General features: G+C 51.0%; 1 protein-coding gene across 3 annotated transcripts in view; it reads left to right on the forward strand.

Moving 5' to 3' along the window:
* TNPO3 (transportin 3) overlaps positions 1–26,139 on the forward strand; it is a 1,119,313-nt gene that overhangs the window by 1,051,855 nt on the left and 41,319 nt on the right. For all 3 annotated transcript variants that reach the window (XM_085653697.1, XM_085653695.1, XM_085653696.1), the window contains exon 22: positions 18,586–18,676. In XM_085653697.1, coding sequence (XP_085509823.1) covers positions 18,586–18,646 — 61 coding nt within the window. In that variant the 3' untranslated portion in view covers positions 18,647–18,676. The remainder of the gene's footprint in view (positions 1–18,585; positions 18,677–26,139) is intronic.

The following is a 26,139-nucleotide window of genomic DNA, read 5'->3' on the forward strand; positions in this document are numbered from 1 at the left end:
CCACTGCACTCTACGCCTCTCTAATCTGCACCACTCTACCAGTGCATTCTACCCCACTCTACTATGCACCACTGCACTCTTCCTCTACACTACTCCATGCCACTCTGTAACTCTGCACTTTACGCCAGTGTACACTATACCACTCCACTCTAACCTTCACCACTTCACTTTACTCTATGCCACTGCATTCTACCCTGAACTACTATACTCTACCCTTCTCCTCTCCACTTCATTCTACTCTGAAACAATCTACACTACGCCGCTGCACTCTGTGCCACTCTACGCCTCTTCACTGTATGCTACACCATTCTACTATAATTCTCTGCATTCTGTCAATTCACTCTACACCTCTATACTCAAAACCAATGCAGCCTACGCCACTGTACTTCTACTAACTACTTTGCACCACTGCACTTTTCACGACGGTTCTCTACAACATTCTCCTCTATACCACTGAGCGCTACGTCACTCTACACCATTGCACCATATGCTTCTGCACTCTACGCCACTCTATTCTACTCTGCACCACTGTACTCTGCGTCATTTCTCTCTGTACCACTTTGACTCTGCACTTCATGACCCTACACTCTGACCCAATACTCTACACTCTGGCACCCTACTCTACACTGTGGCCCTCAGCTCTGCGTCATTCCACACCTCTGCACTCTTCTCTGTGCCACTCCACCCCACTTCACTCTAAGCCACTCTGCTCCACTCTCACTCCACTCTAAACAACTCCCTCTATGCCACTGTTTCTTTGGGTTTTGTGTTTTAAGTAGAGCGGCCTGCGGCGCCTCTGATACGCTTGCAGGACTACTCATTGTTGTGCAGTAAGTTCAGCAGCCACTCAACTTGATAATGTTCATCTGAAAAAGACACGTTAGTGATAGATTCCTTACCTTAGAATGTCCCCAGGCATCAGACTGGATACAGAAAGTTTTTTGTAGCATTACCCCTGCGCGTCAGTAGGTGGCTTTGTGCGTTTCGCGTCCATCATTGGCGTCGTAAGCGCCGAGATGATGTCACGGAGACTACTTAGGCGCCACCCATGCACGCTGACATCAGTTCTTTCTTTTTCCGCGCCAGCAAGCGCAGATCCAGATAGAACACATATCTTAGTCACTTTTTGACTAATCTTTTGAGACTTTTGTCTCCCCCCTTTTTCTCCTGGTGTACGTAGGGATGCCTGGATTTAAGTCCTGTGGGGTCTGCCATCGCAATATGTTGGTGGTGGACTGTGAGAAGTTGGCCTGATGTATGATGTCACTAGTTCTAGTGTACACCTTATATCAGTCCAAACAACCCTTATGGTGATTGGTTGTAAAGTCAACCTTATAGACCAGCTATCCTAGTGGTAGCATGGACAAGAGCAGTATTAGACTAAACTCTGAATCGCATTTGAAGCCAGCTGTGATACCATATATAATCCCTTGAATACCAAATGAAAGGACACCACATCAGATATATATATATATAAAATAAAGTGTATTTATTCTAGTCAAACCCTCAGCACTCTTTATGAGATTCGAGATAAGTACAACACAGTCTTATTCAAGCATACATTAAGTCACACAGGTAAGTAATACAGTTAGGCCCTAGGGGCCACGCAAACCATATACTAAAGAAGTGGTATAAGGACCACTGTCACGGGAATAGAATAGGCCTAGGCCTAGGGAATCGCTGGGGCTACACTACACTACCAACAGTTAGGAAGTGGGAGGCCCACGGGATTCAGGTGCAGTGTGGAAACACTCACGCGTAATGCGTATAATCAATAGAAATAGTACAGTTCTGAAATAAGCAGTTTTAGGACACTTCTGGTGTAACTAGAAAGTCGAGACTCGGAAATTAGACCCTAGGATAGTCACTACCCTTGTGAGCACCGAAGTACCCAAGTTACCTAGCCCACAAGCTGCGTGTGCATAGGTGTGAACTTGCGTCGGGTTTCGTCGTGGACTTCTATGGATGCCTCTTCTCACAGGGGAATGACTTTCCCCCCCAGAGAAAAGAGCATGAAGCCAGAATTAGGGAAGCTAATCTAAGGATTGAGAGGGAAGAACTTGCCCTTAAGGAGAAGCTTGCTCTGGCTAGGGAGCAAAAATTAAGTGGGTTAGAACCCACTGGTGGCAGCAATATCCCTAAGGATAGAGACAGGCACTATGATAATAGAAACCTGAGCAAGATTGTCCCTCCCTACAAGTGTGGGGATGACATCCACAAATGGATAACTGCTTTGGAGAGGGCTTGCAAAGTACAGCAGGTACCCCAAAGTCAGTGGGCAGCTATCTTGTGGCTCTCCTTCTCTGAGAAAGGTAGAGACAAGCGCCTCACAGTTAGTGATGAGGATGCAGACAATTACACTGTCCTGAAGAGTGCTCTAATTGATGGGTTTGGCCTAACCACTGAACAATACAGGTTGTTGTTCAGGGATACCCAGAAGAGACAGACTCAGGACTGGACTGACTTTGTAGATTGTGCCACTAAGGCTCTGGAAGGCTGGCTAGCGGGAAGTAAGGTTAAGGACTATACAGGATTGTATAATTTGATCATGAGAGAACAAATCCTTAACAACTGTCAAAACCAGCTACTGCATCAACACCTGATTGATTCTGATCTGACTTCTCCCCAAGAATTGGGAAAGAAGGCAGATAGATGGGTCAGGACTAGAGTTAAGCAGAAAAACCAGAACCAGGGCGGTGATCAGAAAAAGGCAGACCAGAAGGGTAATGACCAGAAACAAAAAGACCAGAAGTCTTCACCAGGCCCCCAAAAGGCTCAGGGGGAGGGTGGTCCCAAAAAGGATAAAAAGATGGCCAAAAGAAACCATGGTGCAACTATTGTAAGTCCAACTCACATTGGTTTAGTGAGTGCACCAAAAAGGATAAGCCCCCATCCACCATTGCCCCTAGGGCAACTGTACCCCCTAGTTCAGCTGTAAGTGGTGGTTCCCAGCAAAAGGGTGTAGTAGGGTTAACCCTGGGAACTGAGGAGGATTCTGGCCTAGTCAGGATACCTACTCAGGCTGTTCTGATCTGTGATGGGGACATAGCTTTGTCCTCTACTGTAGGCCCCAGTAACCTGGGCAAGTACAGACAGACTCCTTTTATCAATGAAAGAATGGCTCAGGCCTACAGGGACACTGGGGCTAGTGTCACAATGGTGACACCTGCCTTTGTGGACCCTGGACAGATCATACTAGGTGAGAACTACCTAGTGACCAACGCTAGCAATGCCACTACCTCCCATAGTGTGGCTATTGTTAACTTCTCCTGGGGAGGGGTAACTGGCTTCAAGAAAGTTGTTGTTAGTTCAGACCTTCCTGTGGAGTGTTTACTGGGCAATGATCTTGAAACTTCAGTTTGGTCTGAAGTGGAGTATAGGACCCATGCAGAAATGCTAGGGATAGATGGACATGTCCTTGCTGTGACCAGGTCACAGGCCAAAAAGTGCACCACTGAACAAGTGCTGGATCCTGGAACTATGGACCAGTCACAACCCAAGAGAAAGAGCAGTAGGGTAAAGGCTGTGCCTTCCCCCCCCTGCCTCAGGTACTGGATCAGCCCTCACAGGAGGATGATTCTGAGAGCCCTGAAGGAACTGTCCTAGAAGAACTTGAACCTGATCAGGTTGAGTTTCTTGGGACAGGGAGACCTTCAAGGGCAGATCTGAAGCAGGCACAATTAGACTGCCCCTCTCTTGAACCCCTCAGACAGCAGGCTGCTGCTGAGGCTGCAGGGAATGCTCAAGGTACCCATAGTGTATTGGGATGAAGGGCTGCTGTATTCAGAGGCTAGAGACCCCAAGCCTGGTGCATCCTGGAGGTTGGTCATACCACTGAAGTTCAGAGGCTTCCTTCTTACCTTGGCCCATGATATTCCCCTTGCAGGACACTTAGGCCAGAATAAGACTTGGGACAGGCTTGTCCCTCACTTCCACTGGCCCCATATGTCAGAAGATACCAAGGAGTTTTGTTGCTCCTGTGTCACCTGCCAAGCCAGTGGCAAATCAGGTGGCACCACCAAGGCCCCCCTCATACCACTACCTGTGGTGGGGGTTCCCTTTGAAAGAGTGGGCATAGATATTGTAGGACCAATGGACCCACAAACAGCATCTGGGCACAGATTCATACTGGTGATAGTGGACCATGCCACCAGGTATCCAGGAGCTATTCCCCTGAGGACCACAACAGCTCCTGGTGTGGCAAGGGCCCTACTTGGAGTTTTCTCCAGAGTGGGCTTTCCAAAGGAGGTCATTTCTGACAGAGGTGCCAACTTCATGTCAGGATATTTGACTGCAATGTGGAAGGAGTGTGGTGTGAACTACAAGTTCACCACACCCTATCACCCACAGTGCAATGGGCTTGTTGAGAGATTCAACAAGACCCTAAAGGGAATGATAACAGGTTTACCAGACAAGCTTAGGCGAAGATGGGACATCCTTGTACCCTGCCTTCTGTTTGCTTACAGAGAGGTCCCACAAAAGGGGGTTGGCTACAGCCCTTTTGAGCTTTTGTTTGGGTATCCTGTAAGAGGACCCCTATGTTTAGTAAGGGAAGGATGGGAGAGACCTCTCAGACAACCCAAACTTGATATAGTGGATTATGTACTTGGCCTCCGCTCCAGGATGGCAGAGTATATGAAGAAGGCTTCTAAAAACCTTGAGGCAAGCCAAGAACTCCAAAAAGCTTGGCATGACCAAAAGGCTGTTTTGACTGAGTACCAGCCAGGGCAGAAAGTGTGGGTGTTGGAGCCAGTGGCCCCAGCAGCACTCCAAGACAAATGGTCTGGACTCCACACTATTGTTGAGAAAAAGGGAGAAGTCACCTACTTAGTGGACCTTGGGACTCCCAGAAGCCCCCACAGGGTGCTTCATGTCAACAGATTGAAGGCATATGTTGACAGGGCAGACATGGGCTTACTCATGGCTACAGATGAGGGGCAGGAGGAAGAGAGTGACCCTCTCCCAGACCTGTTGACTCAGAATCCTGATGATGGCTCAGTTGATGGTGTGGTCTTTTCTGACAGCCTCACTGTCCATCAGCAACAGGACTGTAGGCAAGTTCTGCAGTCCTACAGACATATGTTCTCTCTGACCCCAAGTCAGACAAACTGGTGCACCCATGAGGTGGACACTGGTGACAGTCTGCCTGTGAAGAGTAAAATCTACAGGCAACCTGACCATGTCAGGGACTGCATAAAAGTTGAGGTACAAAAGATGTTGGAGCTGGGAGTCATTGAACCTTCAGAGAGCCCTTGGGCTAGTCCTGTAGTTCTTGTGCCAAAACCTCACACCCAAGATGGTAAGAGAGAGATGAGGTTTTGCGTGGATTACAGAGGTCTCAATGCTGTCACTAGGGCAGATGCCCACCCAATACCTAGGGCAGATGAGCTCATTGACAGACTGGCAGCTGCTAAGTTTTTGAGCACATTTGACCTGACAGCAGGCTACTGGCAAATCAGACTAGCTGAGAATGCAAAGGCCAGAACTGCTTTCTCGACCCCAGGAGGACATTATCAATTTGTGGTAATGCCCTTTGGTTTGAAGAATGCACCTGCCACTTTCCAAAGGTTGGTGAATCAAGTCCTTACTGGGTTGGATGATTATTGTGCAGCTTATCTTGATGATATTGCTGTCTTTAGCTCCACCTGGGAGGATCACCTGGTCCACCTGAGGAATGTTTTAGAGGCCCTGCAAAAGGCAGGCCTCACTATCAAGGCCACCAAGTGCCAGATAGGGCAGAGCAAGGTTGTATACCTGGGCCACCTAGTTGGTGGGTGTCCGGTTCAACCACTGGAGAGCAAGATCCAGACCATAAAGGACTGGACTCCTCCAACTACCCAGACTCAGGTCAGAGCTTTCTTGGGCCTGTCTGGGTACTACAGAAAGTTTGTTAAGAACTATGGGTCCATTGTGACACCACTTAATGACTTGACCTCCAAGAGGGTGTGGGAGCTGTTCTTTCACAACTTAATATAGATGGTCAAGACCAGCCCATTGCTTTTATAAGTAGAAGGCTGACCCCTAGAGAGAAACGTTGGTCAGCTATTGAGAGGGAGGCCTTTGGTGTGGTTTGGGCCCTGAAGAAGCTGAGGCCATACTTGTTTGGCACTCACTTCAAGATTCAGACAGACCATAAGCCCCTCTTGTGGCTAAATCAGATGAAGGGTGAAAATCCCAAACTTCTTAGGAGGTCCATTTCCCTACAGGGGATGGACTTCACAGTGGAACATAGACCTGGGACTGACCCTGCCAATGCAGATAGACTCTCCAGATATTTCCACTTAGAACATGAAGACTCAACTGGTCAAGGTTAGTTTAATGTCCCTAAGTTTGGGGGGGGGGGGTTGTGTAGGAGAGTAGGGTCTGCTTTCTATGTTCACCCCCACTTTTTGCTTTTGCTTTACTGGTTTTCGACTTAGATGTGGCTGTGGGCCTGCTAATCAGACCCACAGCCCTGCTGTTCTCTCTCTAAATTAATACTATGTACTTTAGGTGCATAACCCATTTGGATAGGATCACCTTATTGGCCCCTGTACAGTGTACCTTAGGTACCCAGGGCATAGGTGTATCCTACGCCTACCAGGGGCTGCAGCATGTATTATGCCACCCCTGGCCTGGCCTTCCATTATGACACAACTGGCTGATAACTCAGCTGGGGCAAGGTCCTGTAATCACCCCTTGCTTAGGTATAGTATTCCTATACCGAACTTATATGTAGACACATGTGTACCTATCAGCCACTCCTATGGCAGGCCTTAACAATCCTGGAGGCAGAGTGCTTGGTAACATGTGAGATGGTGCTCTAGCATGAGCTGAGCCTGTCTGCAGCTTTCGGAACCATGTCCTTATAGCTGTTCTATGATATAGCCTACCATATACTCTTAAAGTGCCTTATAATCTTAAACGGTTATGGTAACTATGGGTTCGAGGCATGTGGGCTGCTGAATTCATATCTGTGCATAGATCGCCGCCTAGTGTTGGGTCCGGATGTTTGCACGTTGTTGTCCTGGAAGAGTCTTCGAAGTATCCTGGGATAGGTGACTCCTCCCCTGGACTACAGTGCGCATGGGCATCCTCTCCATCCTCAGATTGTTTTTTTCCGCCATTGGGTTCGGATGTGCTTATCTTGACTCAAGTTAGGAAAAACTTTTTACAGGCCAAAAGGCCTTTAGTTCGCGTCGGTACTGTTCCCGATCGGTATTGATAGTTATTTGTTAGCTTACTAACTTCAAGAACAACTTTTTCGCATCATACCCGACCATCGACCCGACATCGACGATGGAATCGAGGACCCCATTCAAGCGGTGTCCTGTATGCAATGCGAAATATCCCCATGTCGACGTCCACCCGGTGTGCAACAAATGCCTTTCACCGGATCACAACGAGTCCACATGTATGGCCTGTGACCGATTCCGATCCAAGAAGACTCTCCGGAATCGACGAGCAGCGAGACTTAAAGCGCAGCAAGCGGCACCGGCCCCGACCAACATCTTCAGCGCCGAGGACGAAGATGTCGAAGACGTGGAGAACCTACTCTCCAGCCCCGCTTCCGAACACGACTCCGGATCGGAAGACATCGAAGAACGACTCTTTCACAAAGACGAAGCCGACACCGAGGTAGGAGACTACGATGAGGCCTTAGGGGCCGAAGAGAGTAGCTCCGGTGACGAGCAAGGCCTACCCGTACAGACTGAGGATATCCCAGTGCGTCAGTCTATGGCTCCGGTCGAGGGATCGCCTTCTGGCCTTACCCAAGACCTATCCCGCAGTTCTTCGGCCCCGCCCTCTGGCCCGGCCTCGGACATTCAGCGGCAGCCATTACTACCCAAAACGGCTGGTTTCCCTTCTTCGAAACCGAAGGCTGTATTGGTTCATCAGAAACTGAAACTGAAAGTGACACTGGTCGGATCGAAGCCCACCACACCTTCGACGCCAGCCAAACCCGTCGGCACCGACCGCACCAAACGAGACTTCGGTGCCGAGCTTACAGCAGCCGACGTCGGTGCCGACACACGGAAAAAGACCATCGGTACCGCCAAACCTACTCGGCTCCCGGCACCGAAACAATCGGCTCCGGCCACAAAGGTCAAAATGGCTGCTGCGTCTCACACCGCTTCGAAAGCAGCACCAAAGGCACAATCATCGACGCCGTCGACAGCTACTACCTCTCCTCGACTCGATGACCCAGTGGCGCCGAAGAAGCCCACGGCCGCCTCTATAGAACCGGTCGGCGCCAAAGAACCGTCGGCGCTCCAGGTGCGGCAAGTTGCAGCGTCCTTGCAATGCATCAAAGACAAGGCAGCCCTCCAGGACACGTCAGGCTCCGAGCCGAAAAAAGCTCAAAAAGCTTCGCCGGCACCGGCCAACATCACTTTTGGCCTGCCACCATCCACGGCCCCAAAACTGTTCCAAATCAGAACACGTGTCACCCACACCACGATCACACCTGCCGAACGCTCTCCTGCAGAGACGTCACCATCACACATCATCGATGCCGACACCGGCAGAATGATGCTCCACAAGAGGAGAATAACTTCCGAGCCAGCTTTGGACTCCTACCGGATCCCGCTAAAGAAAAAGCTGCCAGTGGATTCGGAACCAGTTCTTTACGAACCTCTCCATTCCTCTTACCAAGATCCGCAGTCCTTCTCTCCCACACACTCCGAAACAGACGTTTTGGAGGACTACATGGGTGACCACGTCCCCTACCCCGGAGAGATGGACCCTGAAGGCCAACAGGACCCTGACCAAGCTTGGGATGACCCTGTAGACCCGGGTGCACCTATGGATACACAGGACACGCAGCTATATGGAGCAAAAACGTCTCCCACAGAGGACACTGCCGCATTCAACGCCCTCATTGAACGTGCTGCGGCCAATCATGGTGTGCAACTCCACTCTGACACCGTCGAGGACGACTTTCTCATGGATACTTTCGCATCCTCAGAAAGGAATATCAAAACTCTACCCATGTTGAAAGGTGTCCTCAAACCAGCAAAGGACATTTTCAAAGAACCCACCAGGGCAAGAGTAATAAACCCCAGGATCGACAAGAAATACAGGTCGGCGCCTGGGGACCCTACCTACATTAGAGGCCAGTTACCTCTGGATTCCATAGTAGTCGCGAATGCTCGCAAACGGGCACACTCGCAGACGACAGGGGATGCTCCTCCCCCGGACAAAGAGTCCAAGGTGCTAGAGACCTCCGGCAAACGGGTTGCAGCCCAAGCAGCTAACATATGGCGTATTGCCAATACTCAGGCGCTCCTAGCTCGCTACGATCGTGCACATTACGACACATTAGAAACATTACTCCAACATCTCCCTGACCAATTCAAAGAGGGAGCAGAGATCCTCATCAGGGAGGGACAACTCCTCACGAACGCATCCATTAAGTGTGCACTGGATGCCGCGGATACAGCTGCCAGAGCCATAAACACTAGCGTCATGTTACGACGACACGCCTGGTTACCAATCTCCGGATTCAAACCTGAGGTACAAAATAACATCCTCAACCAGCCGGTCAACCCCGACTACTTATTCGGGCCAGAGGTTGACACCACCCTAGAGAAAATAAAAAAGGACACAGACACTGCAAAGTCCATGGGGGCTCTCCAAACGCAGACCTTTCGGAGCGGCTCCTTTCGTCGCCCCGGACATAGAGGAGCAGGTAGAGGACAGGGGTCACAGCAAACCTACAACAAGGGAAACACACAAAGTTCCTACGATAAAAACACCCGGGGTGGATATCGTGGCTCAAGCACAAAGGGCAGAGGACGCGGATACGGCAACACCAGGTCCTCCCCCAAGAACAAACAGTGACGTCCTCTCCCTTCCTCCCGACCACATAACACCTGTCGGGGGAAGGCTACAAAGGTTCCTGTCCACGTGTAACTCCATCACCACGGACAGGTGGGTCAAAGATATTGTCAAACACGGTTACTGCCTAGAATTAACCTCAACTCCACCCACAATACCTCCAAAACACCGTCCTATGTCCTCAGAGCACTTAACGCTCTTACAGCAGGAAGTGCTAAGTATGCTACAAAAAGGCGCAATAGAGGTCGTACCCGTCCACGAGCAAGGTACGGGGGTGTACTCCCTGTACTTTTTAATACCGAAAAAGGACGGGTCACTCAGACCTATACTAGACCTGAGACCCCTCAACCGCTACATTCTCTCCGAGCATTTCCACATGCTCACCCTACAGCAAGTCCTCCCGCTACTCAAACAGGGAGACTTCCTGGCCACACTGGACCTCAAAGATGCGTATTTCCACATACCCATTCACCCCTCACACAGAAAATATCTCAGGTTCACTGTTCAGGGGCAGCACTACCAATTCAAAGTCCTTCCCTTCGGCGTGACAACAGCACCCAGAGTTTTCACAAAGTGCCTAGCTACTGTGGCTGCACATATACGGAGGCAACACATACACGTCTACCCTTACCTGGACGACTGGCTTGTTCAAGCAAAGTCCGCCCAGCAATGTGCCAGCCACATGTCCCGCACCATTCACCTTCTTCACAGTCTGGGGTTCTCACTAAATTACCCAAAATCACATCTCCAACCCGCACACGTACAACAGTACCTAGGTGCGACCATAGACACTCTGGCGGCCACAGCTCAGCCAAATTTAGTGAGAATCAACAGCATGCAAATGCTGATTTCCAAGTTCAAACCCCAACACTCCCTTCCCGCGCGAGTGTTCATGCAGTTGATAGGCATGATGGCCTCCTGCATTTTCATAGTCCCACACGCGAGACTACATATGCGCCCGCTTCAGGAGTGCTTAGCACGTCAATGGAATCAGGCTCAAGGGCAACTAAAAGACCTAGTTGGTGAGCGGTCGGGCATACAACTCTCTGCATTGGTAGAATCCACAAAACCTTTGCAAGGGCCGACCGTTCCAAGAGCCTGTTCCACAAATAATACTGACAGCGGACGCGTCTCTCCAGGGATGGGGAGCTCATGTACTCAATTACACAGTGCAGGGACTATGGACAACACAACAAAAGAAGATGCACATCAACCTTCTAGAACTGATGGCAATCTTCCTGGCTATGAAAGCATTCAAAGTACACTTGTGCAACAAAGTCGTGTTGATCCGGACGGACAACATGACCGCCATGTACTACATACAGAAGCAGGGAGGAACACACTCTCCACAGTTGTCTCATCTGGCTCAGAGCATGTGGAAGTGGGCCATTCAGAGGAACATGTTCCTCATGGCGGAACACCTCCCCGGCAAGGACAACCAGATGGCGGATCTGCTCAGCAGACACAGCCACCAGATGCACGAGTGGGAGTTACACCCATCAGTACTCCAGCCGTACTTCCAACAGTGGGGTCATCCAGACATAGACCTATTCGCCACAAGCGAAAACGCAAAATGCCAAAGCTTTGCCGCCAGGTTCCCACATCCGCAGTCGCAGGGCAATGCGATATGGATGAACTGGTCCGGCAGATTTGCGTACGCTTTTCCCCCAGCACCACTGATACCGCTGGTGGCACGCAAACTCAGACAACACTCACTGACACTCGTCCTGGTTGCTCCAACGTGGGCACGCCAGCCATGGTACACCACCTTTCTCGAACTTTCCGTGGTGCCGCATCAAAGGCTGCGAATCAAACCCGCGCACTTGACGCAGAACCATGGAGAGATTCAGCATCCAGATCCGCAACAGCTGAACCTGGCAATCTGGCTCCTGAAGTCCTAGAGTTTGGCTACCTAAACCTGCCACCTGACTGTATGGACATCATTAAGGAGGCCAGGAGACCCACTACCAGAGCTTGCTATGCAGCCAATTGGAAAAGATTCGTCATCTATTGCAATAATAATGACATTAACCCGCTAGACGCATCCATCCAAAACATAATTTGTTACCTCTTACACCTATACCGATGCAATCTGGCATACACCTCAATACGTGTCCATTTGACCGCAATATCAGCCTATCTCCAGAACAGGCAGCACCTCTCTTTATTCAGAGTGCCTGCCATCAAAGCATTCTTGGAAGGACTCAAACGAGTAATCCCTCCACGCCACCCACCAGCTCCAATGTGGAACCTCAACTTGGTCCTCACACGCCTGATGGGTCCACCCTTCGAACCTCTACACTCATGCGAGATTCAATTCCTCACCTGGAAAGTAGCTTTCCTAGTAGCAATCACTTCTTTGAGGAGAGTTAGTGAACTCCAGGCACTAACCGTTCAAGAGCCATTTATACAGGTTCACGCCAACAGGGTCGTACTACGTACCAACCCCAAATTCATGCCCAAGGTGATATCGCAGTTCCACATAAATCAAACTATTGAACTGCCCGTTTTCTTTCAAAACCCACAAACTGTCGCAGAAAGAGCACTCCATACACTAGATGTAAAGAGAGCCCTCATGTACTATATCGACAGGACTAAAGTCTTTAGGAAGACTAAACAACTTTTCGTTGCCTTTGCCCCACACCACAAAGGTAACGCTATCTCCAAAGCAGGTATAGCCAGATGGATCGTTTAATGTATTCAAATTTGCTATCAAAAGGCTAAACGCACATTAACGATTCCCCCACGAGCCCACTCAACACGTAAGTTAGGGGCCTCCATGGCTTTCCTGGGAAACATTCCTTTGCATGATATATGTAGAGCAGCCACCTGGTCCACTACACACACATTTACCAAACACTATTGTGTAGATGTGCAATCAAAACAGCAGGCAGCTGTAGGACAGGCTGTTCTCAAAACTCTTTTTCAGACCGCTGCAGCTGGCACTGGTAGCCGCCGCTAATAGGAGGTACTGCTATGTATTCTATGCACAGATATGAATTCAGCAGCCCACATGCCTCGAGCTGAATATGCTACTTACCAGTATGCATCTGTTCTTGGCATGTAGGGCTGCTGACATTCATATCGCCCTCCCTCCTCCCCGGCGCCTGTAGCAGCTGCAGCTCTCAGAATTACTGTAAGCATGGTCATCACTTTCTGTATCTACTCCATCACTGCCACAATGGCGAAAAACAATCTGAGGATGGAGAAGATGCCCATGCGCACTGTAGTCCAGGGGAGGAGTCACCTATCCCAGGATACTTCGAAGACTCTTCCAGGACAACAACATGCAAACATCCGGACCCAACACTAGGCGGCGATCTATGCACAGATATGAATGTCAGCAGCCCTACATGCCAAGAACAGATGCATACTGGTAAGTAGCATATTCATTCCGAAAGCTGCAGACAGGCTCAGCTCATGCTAGAGCACCATCTCACATGTTACCAAGCACTCTGCCTCCAGGATTGTTAAGGCCTGCCATAGGAGTGGCTGATAGGTACACGTGTCTACATATAAGTTGGGTATAGGAATACTATACATAAGCAAGGGGTGATTACACGACCTTGCCCCAGTTGAGTGATCAGCCAGTTGTGTCATAATGGAAGGCCAGGCCAGGGGTGGCATAATACATGCTGCAGCCCCTGGTAGGCCTAGGATACACCTAGGCCCTGGGTACCTAAGGTACACTGTACAGGGGCCAATAAGGTGATCCTATCCAAATGGATTATGCACCTAAAGTACATAGTATTAATTTAGAGAGAGAACAGCAGGGCTGTGGGTCTGATTAGCAGGCCCACAGCCACATCGAAGTCGAAAACCAGTAAAGCAAAAGCAAAAAGTGGGGGTGAACATAGAAAGCAGACCCTATTCTCCTACATGGACCCCCATGATGTTTGCCTCTACTGCCTGGAGACCACGACTCCTGGGCCTGCTGAGACTGTCGGGCCATGGCCCCGAAGGCCTTGAGGGTGCGGCGCCGGAAACTGCTGGAGGTCCGGCACTCGTCCCAACGCCGCTCCAGGGGCCGTTCCCGGGACCGCTCGTGGGGCCGCAGTCGTTGCTCCTCTGGCTCCAAGTCTTCACCCTCGGATTCCGGTAAGCGACGACATAAAATGAAGTCAAAGAAGCTTGTTCGCTCTCTGACACCAACCTCCACCCCCCCACCCCCCCCACCCGACGGTCCGCGGATGAGGGGGTCAGGGGTTCTGCCCCTGCGCCTCCCTCCCTTGGGGCCTGGGAGTCCCGCGGCCTACCCGCCTTACCCGGGTCCGTCGCTGACTCCTGATCAGGTGCAAGAGTTTCTTGCCACCATGGACTACCTTTTTAGGCCTCGGGCTCCCGACGGTGCGCCGGTCCCGTGTCCAGATCCTGTTGGCCCGTCGGCGCCGCCGGCGGATCCAGCTTCGGCGCCACAGGATCCTACGCCGTGGGCTCCGGCCCCGGTGCCACAAGGTCCGGCGCTGCTGGCTCCGGCCCCAGCGCCGCCTTCGGCGCAGCAGTGGGTGCCGTTTGTTCCGCCCTTGCCCCGGTTCCAGGACCATTGCGTTCCTGCCTGGGATCCGCATTGGGACACGGCACCAGCCCGACCCCGGACGGCGCCGTTTCTGACGCCCTTTGTCCCTTCGGCTGAACCGCCATGGCCGGTTCCTCATGCAACGGGGGTGGAGGATGACTGGGAGGGGTCCGAGGATCCTCTTGCCAGTCAGTGTGACTCCGAGCAGGACTGGGTGGCCGATCTGGAGGACGCCGGCGACATCGATGTCTCTTCTGACCCGGGGTTTGCCTCTCCCCCGCCTACAATGGCGGAGGGTGCTTCCTACACGATGGTGCTCCGTCGGGCTGCTGAGGTCCTCAACCTCGATCTTCCTACGTTGGCCCTCAAAACTAACCTCCTCACCTAGGTGCTCCAGACGGCATCTACTTCGTCGGAGCCACTGCTTCCCTTCAATGACGCCATCACCGACGTCCTGTTGGACACTTGGTTGCGACCGGCCCCGGGGGCCCCTGTGGATAAGAATGTCACCAGGCGCCGGGTGACCCCGCGTTTCTGAGAACTCATCCCACGCCTGAGTGTCTGGTCATCCAAGCCTCGACGTCGCAGAGTGCCTTTCCCACTGCTATGCCGAATAAGGACTCTAAGAAGCTGGAACAGTTCGATAAGCGGTTGTTCTTTGGCCAGCTTGGGGCTGCGGTCGGTGAACACCGCCTGCTTATTGGGCCTCTATTCCCAAGCGGTGTAGGATGCCGTTGCTCAGGTGTTGCCTCAGTATCCTGAGGAGGTCCAGGCTGTACTTTCCCAGGCGGTTGCTGAGGGCAAGGATGCGGCTAAGTTCGCCATTTTGTGTGGTTTGGACACCGCTGACTCGTTGGGCAGGGCGATTTCTATGACTGTGTCACCACGCCTGGTTGCGGTCAACTGGGTTTTCGCCCGATGTCCAGAGCTCTCTCATGGATATGCCCTTTGATGGCACTCGCCTGCTTGGCGATAAGGCCGACAGTGCACTGGATTGTTTTAAGAACTCAGGAGCCACAGCTAAGTCCTTAAGAGCCCAGCCACTCCTTGTTTTCCTTCCTTTTGTGGCCAAGGCAGGGGCACCCAGTCATGTTCCTTCAGTAACCTGTGCAGAACCAGCCTCAGCGCGGCTGTGGCTTCCGCAGGGGCAGGTCTGGGAATCAGCGTGGGGGGCAGTCCACCTCCGCCCCCGCTGTTTCTACCTCCAAGCCTTCCTAATCCGAGCTTTGTGGAGCACCCCACGCCAGTGGGTGGCAGGATTCGCCATCACCTCCCCCACTAGCTCACTATCACATCGGACAAGTGGGTGTTGCAGATCATCCGCAAGGGTTACTCCCTTCCCTTTCAGTCCACCCCTCCAGCCATGCCACCTCGGATACACCGCATATCGGGGGAACACTTGGCGACTCTCCGGCATGAAGTTGCGGCCCTCTAGGCCAAGGGGGCCATAGAGTGCGTTCCAGGGCCAGAAGTAGGGAGTGGTTGTTATTCCCACTACTTTCTGGTTTCCGGGGGGGGGGGGGGGCTGCGTCCCGTCTTGGACCTCCGGAACGTCACCCGCTTCAAAATGCTGGCACTGGCTCAGGTCTTGACTGCCCTCGACCCTGGAGACTGGATGGTAGCGTTGAGCTTGCAGGACGCATATTTTCACATCCTCGTCCTACCGGCTCACCGGCGTTACCTACGGTTCACGGTAGGCCAGGAGCATTTTAAGTTTGCCGTGGTCCCCATCGGCCTTACCAGCGCCCCTCGGGTGTTTACAAAAGTGATGACGGTGGTCACAGCTCATCTGCGCAGATCAGGGGTGTCAGTCTTCCCCTACCTCGACGACAGGTTGTTGAAGGCAGGCTCGCCCCAGGCAGTCGTCCACCACCTCCAGACTACGGCTGACCTCCTGCATTTGCTGGGGTTCTTCATCAATGTGCCGAAGTCGCACCCGAGTCCCTCTCAGAAGCTCCCCTTCATCAGAGTGGTTCTGGATTCGACGCTCTTTCGGGTTTATCCTGCCGAGCAGCGAGTCCGGGATATTCAGGCTATGATTCCGATCTTTCAGCCTCTGTCCCGGGTTTCAGTCAGGATGACCCTCCGGCTTCTGGGCCTGATGGCCTCCTGCATCCTGCTGGTGACACATGCCAGATGGCATATGTGGGCTCTGCAGTGGGACCTGAAGCTCCAGTGGTTGCAACATCAGGGCAACCTGTCTGATCATGTCCAGATCTCGGAGGCCACTGCACGACCATTGCGGTGGTGGCTCACGAATCGCGATTGGGTCAATGGCAGATCCCTCTCCCTTCCCCAACCGGAGGACACAGTGGTAACGGATGCGTCCCTCCTGGGATGGGCAGGCCACTTGGGAGAGGCGGAGATCAGAGGCCTCTGGTCTCCAGCGGAGTCCCGGCTCCATATCCTCCTTTTGGAGCTGCAGGCGATCCGACTTGCACTGAAGGCATTCCTTCCCTCTGTCTGGGGAATTGTGGTGCAGGTGTTCACAGACAACACCACCGCCATGTGGTATTGCAACAAACAGGGCGGGGTGGGGTCCTGGACCCTATGTCAGGAGGCTCTGCGCCTCTGGACATGGTTGGAACATCATGGCGTTACCTTGGTGGTTCAACACCTGGCAGGCTCTCTGAAGGCCAGGGCGGACCAACTCAGCCGCCGGTGCTTGATGGATCACAAATGGCGTCGGCACTCGGACGTGGTGCAAGGTCTCTTTCTGCAGTGGGGAGAGCCTTGGTTAGATCTATTCGCCACCGAAGATAACACGCAATGTAAGCAGTTCTGCGCGTTGGAATTTCTAAGGCGGCACTCGCTCGGCGATGCTTTTTGTCGTGAGTGGAATTGCGGTCTATTGTACGCCTTTCCGTCTATACCACTTCTGCCCAGAGTGCTGAAGAAGATTCAGCGCGACCGGGCCCAAGTCATCCTTGTGGCTCCTGATTGGGCACGAAGAGTATGGTATCCCGAGCTACTCAGCATGGCGAGCGATCCGTCTGCCTCTTCGGGAGGATCTTCTGTCGCAGCAGCAGGGGACGGTCCACCCGAACCTGTCCAGCCTCCACCTCCATGCGTGGAGCTAGAGCGGCGGCAGTCGACAGCTTTCGATCTTCCTCCCGAAGTCTGTGATGTCATTCTGGCAGCCAGGCGTCCCTCCACTAAAACGGTATCGCCTGCAGGTGGAACAGATTTGTGGCATAGTGCACAGCAGAGGCTGTGGATCCCCTTTCTGCCCCTCTTTCTGAAGTTCTTTTTTGCCTGCTTTCTGGTGTAATCTATTCGCAGACCCACCACCGGGGTTGGTATTGCTGGGGTATCTATTCTAAGGTAAGGAATCTATCACTAACGTGTCTTTCAGATGCACAAGTTACTTACTTGTGTAACGATATATCTGTAAGAGACATTAGTTAGTGATAGATTCCTTCCCACCCCACCCATCCTCCCTGTTCTGTGAACTGATTCTAGGGTTAAGGTCATCCCCCTTTCAGGGCCCTACTTTCATGGCACCAGTGGTCAGTTTCTTGCATGGCTCTGCGTTCCTGGCGCGGAAAGTCGTGTACAGAACTGACGTCAGCGCGCATGGGTGGCACCTAAGTAGTCTCCGTGACGTCATCTCGGCGCTTACGATGCCAGTGACTGACGCGGAGCCGCACGACGCCACCTACTGACGCGCAGGGGTACTGCTACAAAAAACTTTCCTGGTCCAGTCTGACGCCTGGGGATATTCTAAGGAAAGGAATCTATCACTAACTAATGTCTCTTACAGATATATCATTACACAAGTAGTAACTTATGCACCAAAAGGTTATACTGTGCGAATGCCTTGAGATGTTATCAGGAAAATGTAGTGCACACTACTGCAACATGCACCACTATAAGTGCAGCTGATATCACCAACTCTCAATAGGATATGCCTTTTGATCGAGAGGAAACCCTGAACTGCGATTCTGTTTGTTGCACCTGCCCGAGATTTAAGGGAAGTTTGCATTGTTCCAGCTTATATTATTTCTGTTGGGTGTGCGTTAGTGAAAATTGTGAAAACGATTTCTCAATTGCTCTGTCGATGTTTGTTTTTAAAAAAAATACATTTAAAAAAAATCCTGGAAATATTCATTGATAGTACTCACTGTCATTAGTACTCACTTGCTTATGAGAAATTGTGTTCTGTTTTCTGCACTGTTACTTCATTATGATTATCATTCTTTCAGCTGAATATCTTTTTGGCTTCATATGTATTATTTTTCGTTTTTCAGTGCAGAGGAATGTAAACCGGTTTGCTGGGCTCTGAGGGATTTCACCAGGTTGTTTCGATAACTGTATTCCAGCACTTTCCCTGTCTCCAAGGTGAGTCTTGAATCCACTTGTGGGGTTCCCTATTAGATCTGGCCCTGCAATAGTTTTAGTTTAAGCATTGACAAAGCACTAGCCTTGACAAGCTAGTGTGATGGTTGCATTTATTTTATTGCACTCTTATACTATAATATCTGTTCGAGGCATATGAGCTGCAGATTGCACACTTTTGCATAGATCGCCATCTGGTGTTAGGCCCGGATGTTTGCAGTTTGTCTTTCCTCTTGGAAAGTCTTTGGAAGTCACGAGGTCGGTGACTCCTCCCTTGGTTCGTATTGCGCATGGGATTCAGCTCCATCCTCAGATTGTTTTTTTCCGCCATTGGGCTCGGATGTAATACTTCGCGTTCCGGTTCCGAACATTTCCAGTTCGACGATCGAAGCGGAATCCTCGCTCATCGCGGTATTGTTCAGATCCAGATCTCCTCAATCACCTTCTCTTCGACACATCTTCGATTCTAGTCGTCGACGGCGGCCTTCGGGCCTATCCAAGCTCCGGTCCCGGCTGATGGAAAGAACTCCATTCAAGAAGTGCCCTCGATGTGGGTCCAAATTCCCCCACACCGATTTTCATGAGGTGTGCAACCTCTACCTCTCCCCTGAACACGAGGCTCGAGACTGTCCCGCCTGCAAGTCTTTCAGATCGGAAAAGACTATTCGAGATCGAAGAGCCAGACGAAACATGGCGCACTCCTCGACCTCCGTTCCAGTCGACATCTTCGGGGACAACGTCGAAGCTCCGGGACAGCAGCACACCGAAGAGGACCTCGTCAGTGCTTCCGAAGCCGACGACTCGGATGTGGAAGACATCACTCCGGCGCAGAGGGTCGTGAGTACTATACCCCCTCCCACATCCGCGCCGACACCCAAAAAGGCTTCGGTCACGCCTTCGCCTCCGGGCCTGGGCAAGACCAAAGACACTGCTTCAAAGACCCCACCTTCGGGCCCGGTGAAGAAGCCTAATAAGCCTTCCGCGACTCGGGCTCAAGCCAGCCTGCCAGCGGTGCCGATAAACACACTTCGGCACTGAAAAAGAGACTGACCTCGACACCGAGCTCCGCACCAAAGTCCTCGGTGTCGAAACCCAGCCTTTCGGTACCGACCAAACACCATAAGGCCCTCGGCACCGACACTCCCGTGCCGAAGCCTACCTCGGCGCCGACCAAGAAATCAGAGGTTCCAAAAAAGCACGGCACGGACAAGCCTAAAAAGTCATCGGCCCCGAATCCTTCGGCGCCGACGGAACAAACATTGTCTCAGGAACTGTTTACACCGGATCCCTTGCAAAAGACACTTACCAAGGATCCAAAAACTGGACATTTGGCACTCTCTTCTAAAAAGAGACATTTGGACAAACCGGCTCCGCCTCCACCTGCAAAAAGAAAAGACTCTGCTACCTCCCCTTTCAGAGTGCCTCCTCCACCCTCTCCACCTCCGCCTTCTCCACCCCTACCTCGTCTCCAGACCATGATGATCAGGGGGACCCATATTACGATCCAGGGGATGTGCCACAAGACCCCACCCCTACAGGATCCCCAGACCCATGGGACAATTATAATAATCCAGACATTCCAGATGTCCCACAAGATGACCTTTATCCATCCAGGCCATCTCCACCAGAAGACTCATTAGGTTTTCACCACCTACTTCAGAGGGCGGCACATTATCACGGGGTAGAGCTACACACTAACCCGGTAGAGGAAGATTTTCTCCTCGACATCTTTGATACCGCACATAGGTCTACTTCCATACTACCTATGCTCAAGGGGGTAATAAAACATGCGCCAGAGGTTTTTAAAGACCCAGTCAGGTCTAGGGTCATTAACCCACGCATAGAGAAAGTATAAAGCTGCCCCCACAGATCCTGCCTATATCAAAGGGCCAGCACCACTAGATTTCCTAGTGGTCTCCACTGCACGGAAGAGGTCAAACTCCCAGGCGTCCGGCGAAGCACCACCACCTGACAAAGAGTCAAAGCTACTGGACGCGTCAGGAAAGCGCACTGCGTTACAGGCAGTCAATATATGGCGTATCGCCAACACTCAAGCGCTATTGGCCAGATACGACAGAGCGCATTATGATGAACTAGAAACCATCATGCACCATCTCCCAGAAAAATACAAAAACAGGGCCAATGAATTAATTCAAGAGGGTAAGACCATAACTAACACCTCTATACGCTGTGCCTTAGACGCAGCAAACACAGCCTCCAGGGCCATTAACACTAGCGTCCTCCTCCGTCGCCATGCTTGGCTGAGAGTTTCAGGCTTTAAACCTGAGGTACAGGCCTCCATATTAAATCATCCATTTGATCAAGAACATCTATTCTGCCCAAAGGTAGATGAGGCCCTCGAGGATGAAGAAGGACACAGATACGGCGAAATCTATGGGAGCCCTGCAGTCACACCCTCCTAGGCGCTCCTTTCGCCGCTCTTCCTTACGGGGCATGGCCAGAGGCTACTCCTCAGATAGCGCGTCCACTTCCTACAAATCCCCATCTCAATCCACCTTCACAAGGGGTTATCAAAGAGGCGGCTATAGGGGCAATAACAATAAAGGCAGAGGCAAAACAAATACTGCCCGCTCTGCCACACCGCCTACCCAATGACTTCCCCCTGCTCCCTCCAGACCATCCCACTCCGGTCGGGGGCAGGCTACAAAATTTCCTTCACGTCTGGGAGACTATCACCTCAGACAGATGGGTGACCCAAATTATTCGTTCAGGGTACTGCCTAGAATTTACATCTACCCCCCCCAAACATTCCACCCAGGCAACGCCCAATGTCACAAGAACATTCCTCCTACAAAATCATGCGATAGAACAAGTCCCCGCCAGTCAGCAAAATTTAGGGGTCTACTCCCTATATTTTCTGATACCAAAAAGAGACGAGACTCTACGACCTATTTTAGATCTCTGGCCTCTAAACACGTATATACATTCGGACCATTTTCACATGGTAACACTTCAGCAGGTACTTCCGCTCCTCTCCCACAACGACTTTCTCACCACACTGGACTTGAAAGACGCATACTTTCACATTCCGGTACACCATGCTCACAGAAAGTACCTCAGATTTGTAGTGGACGGGCAACACTACCAGTTCAAGGTGCTCCCATTCGGGGTCACAACAGCACCAAGGGTATTCACCAAGTGCCTAGCGGTAGTGGCGGCACACCTCAGAAGAGAGCACATTCACGTCTTCCCATATTTGGACGACTGGCTAATAAAAGCCACGTCCTACAACCAATGTGTACATCACACCGCCACTACAATCCAACTACTTCACCACCTAGGTTTCACAGTGAACCACCAAAAGTCCCAGCTAATACCATCCCACACAAAGCAATACCTCGGTGCCACCATAGACACCTCAAAAGCCATAGCCTACCCCAATCCTGCCAGGATTGTAAGCATTCAGGCTTTGCGTCAAAGATTCATACCTCAACACTCTCTCCCAGCAAGAGTGTTTATGCAACTAATAGGGATGATGGCCTCTTGCATTTTCATAGTGCCTCATGCAAGACTCCAGATGCGTCCACTCCAAGAGTGCTTAGCGCGCCAATGGAACCAGGCCCTGGGGCAACTGACAGATCTGGTGTTGGTAGACGGTCGCACCCATCGCTCTCTGCAGTGGTGGAACACCACAAATCTTTCCAGAGGTCGACCGTCCCTAGACCCGGTTCCACAAATAATCCTAACAGACGCATCGCTCTCCAGCTGGGGAGCTCATCCACTACACCTCACAGTGCAGGGCACATGGATGCCGCAACAAAAGTTACTCCACATCAACCAACTGGAGTTACTGGCAATCTTTCTAGCCCTAAAATCCTTTCAGACACAGATTTTAGGCAAGGCCGTCCTTATTCGCACAGACAACATGACGGCCATGTACTACATTCAAAAACAAGGCGGCACACACTCTCCACAGCTCTCTCAACTAGCACAGAGCGTATGGAGATGGCAATTCCACACAAAATCTTTCTCCTAGCCCAACATGTCCCAGGAGTCCAAAACACCATGGCAGATCTGCTCAGCAGACAGACGCAGCAGATCCACGAGTGGGAACTTCACCCGCAGGTTCTTCACCACCCACGAAAACAAAAAATGCCCAAGCTTCGCCGCCAGATACCCACACTCATTGTCCAAAGGCAATGCGATATGGATGAACTGGTCAGGCAAATTTGCGTACGCCTTTCCACCTCTCCCACTAATTCCATTAGTGGTGCGAAAGCTACAACAGCACTCCCTCACACTGATTCTAGTAGCTCCAACATGGGCCAGACAACCGTGGTACACCACGCTGCTGGAACTCTTGGTAGTGCCACACCAAAAGTTACACCTCTCACCATGCCTCCTAACCCAGAACCATGGAGAGATCAGACACCCGGACCCAGCTCAGTTCAACCTTGCGATCTGGCTCCTGAGATCCTAGAATTCGGATACCTTAACCTTCCCCCTGACTGTATGAACGTCTTCAGAGAAGCTAGACGCCCTACCACTAGAGCCTGCTACGCTGCAAAGTGGAAAAGATTTGTTGTTTATTGCCATAACAACGCAATCAACCCTCTAGACGTATCTATACAGCACATCATATGCTACTTACTCCATCTACAAAGGTGTAACCTAGCATATACATCCATTCGGCTACACCTCGCAGCAATTGCCGCTTACCTACAAAACAGACAGCACCTATCACTTTTCAGAGTGCCTGCCATTAAAGCCTTCATGGAAGGCCTCAAACGAATAATTCCCCCCAGAGTACCACCCTCACCTGTGTGGAACTTAAATATAGTTCTCACAAGGCTAATGGGACCGCCTTTCGAACCTTTGCATAAATGTGAACTGCAATTTCTCACATGGAAAACAGCTTTTCTTGTAGCCATCACTTCCCTTAGAAGGGTCAGTGAGATACAAGCACTTACTATACAAGAACCTTTTCTCCAAATGCACCCGAACAAGGTTGTCCTCCGTACCAACCCAAAATTCCTACCCAAAGTCATTTCCCCCTTTCATCTAAACCAATCGGTAGAATTACCGTTTTTTTTCTCGCAACCTCAAACTGTTGCAGAAAGGGCTCTACACACACTGGATGTTAAAAGGGCCTTACTTTACTATATCCAGAGAACACAACCTTTCAGAAAGACAAAGCAACTGTTTGTCTCTTTCTCTCCACCTCATAAAGGCAACCCCATCTCTAAATCAAGGATAGCTAGGTGGATTGTAAAATGCATACAGATTTGCTACCACAAGGCAAAACGCACACTATCTGTTCCCCCTAAAGCCCACTCTACACGAAAGATAGGGGCTTCTATGGCTTTTCTAGGGAACATCCCATTAGATGATATCTGCAAAGCAGCTACATGGTCAACACCGCACACTTTCACTAAACATTACTGTGTAGATGTGCAAACCAAGCAACAAGCTAGTGTGGGCCAGGCTGTACTGAAAACACTTTTTCAAACCACTGCAACAGATACCGGTGGTCGCCGCTAGGGTTAGGAACTGCTATATAGTCTATGCAAAAGTGTGTAATCTGCAGCTCATATGCCTCGAACGGAATATGCTACTTACCAGTGTGCATCTGTTCTTGGCATGTAGAGCTGCAGATCTGCACACGCCCACCCGCCTCCCCGGCTACCTGTATCTGTTCCAGTCTATCTTATTTAGATACAACACACATGGGTTTCTTCACTATTACTACACTCCATCTTTCCCTGTTGGCGAAAAACAATCTGAGGATGGAGCCGAAGCCCATGCGCAATACGAACCAAGGGAGGAGTCACCGACCTCGTGACTTCCAAAGACTTTCCAAGAGGAAAAACAAACTGCAAACATCCGGGCCCAACACCAGATGGCGATCTATGCAAAAGTGTGTAGATCTTCAGCTCTACATGCCAAGAACAGATGCACACTGGTAAGTAGCATATTCCTTTCCTAAAAGTCGCAGCCAAATTCTTGCAATAAATGTTTTTGACAGAAGTCAATGAAATAATAAACCGTGAGAGGGAGCAAAAGCACAGTGTTTAGTATAAAAGTTTTTTATGCTGATATTTGACCAGGTCAAAAAAAGCTTGTGATTTTGTTTACCTTGCATCTATTTGGCGGCATGTTGGAATAGATGATGCAGAATACTCAATTTCAGGTCTCTCCAACGAGTAGTTTGTGACCTACTGGTAGCTCTCCTGCTACTTGTGAGTAGATCTTCTGTGTACTGCTCAGCCTACTGAATGAGAAGCTTTTATTTGGCTAATTTAATAAATGCATACCAAAATTGAAAAGCGTGTATTTTTTTAGAACTCCTGAGCTGGTGTTTGGAGAAAAAAGCTTTTTTCTGATGGATACATCTGCCAGTGGATTCCTCACCTTGTGAATATCCCCTGCGCCAGCAACATTCGGAAACTTTTGTAGCACTCCACGCCGATGAGGTCGAAGACGACGTCACAGAGACACTGCTCCGCACACGGCACCGCTGAGGTCACCGGATCCATAAGAAGACCTCGTCGGCATGATGTCAGTTCCCTTTTTTCCGCACCGTCGACGCTAACGGTTTTCGGGGACTCTCTGTAGCTTTAGCTGGATACTTTGTTTTTCTGCTGGTATCCTTCTTCTTGTCTACAGCTGTATGTCGACTAAGAAGTCCGGGTTTAAGCCTTGCAGGGAGTACGGTAAGCACATGTTGATTACGGGTCCGCACGTGGACTGTGTCTGGTGCATTTCATCGGATTATGATGTCGAAGGATGTTCTTGCTGCCGCAAGATGAGCACAAAGGCTCTGAAGGAAAAGGAGGCCAAGTTATTCATCGCCAGGATGAAAAAGGAGAAAAGAGGTCTGAGAAGATCAAGGTCGAGATAGAGGTCGACGTCGGGGCATGCTTCCAAGTCCAAGAAACACAAGAAAAAGAAGAGGCATGGATCTCGACATCGCTCGGACAGGGATGCGGCTCAGATCAACCTCACCTTCTCGACGTCGTAAGGACTTTGTATCTCCTTCTCCTGTCTCTGTTCCTGATTCTCCGGTTGGCCTGACATCGCCTGCTGCTTCACCGGAGCACGCCCCGGCTCCATCTCCGACGCCGGCTCAATCTCCGGTTCCAGTTGAGGAAGTTCCGGCTCCGGATGAGTCTTCGACTCCGCTGGTTCCACCGTCTGCGCCAATCGGCCCGAGTCCGGTGATGCCTCAGCATGAGCCATATCCTTCATTTCCAGGCCCAGGTCAAGATCCAACGCATTATTTGAATGCGATGTATGGGGTCTTTTCCAGAGCTTTGTACTCCTTTGGAGCGCCTTCGGGTCCCATGGGTCCTATGGCTTTCAGCTTTGGAGTTCCTCAAGCTTACCCTCAAGCTCCCTTTATGCTATTTTTCCCGGCGACGCCGTCTTGGCATTTACCAGCACCGAGGACATCGACGCCGCTTCCTTCTTCACCGGTGCCGGCTCTACCTCGTTCGACGCCGGCT

Source organism: Triturus cristatus, chromosome 4_1, assembly GCF_964204655.1.
Source record: "Triturus cristatus chromosome 4_1, aTriCri1.1, whole genome shotgun sequence".
NCBI lineage: Eukaryota > Metazoa > Chordata > Amphibia > Caudata > Salamandridae > Triturus > Triturus cristatus.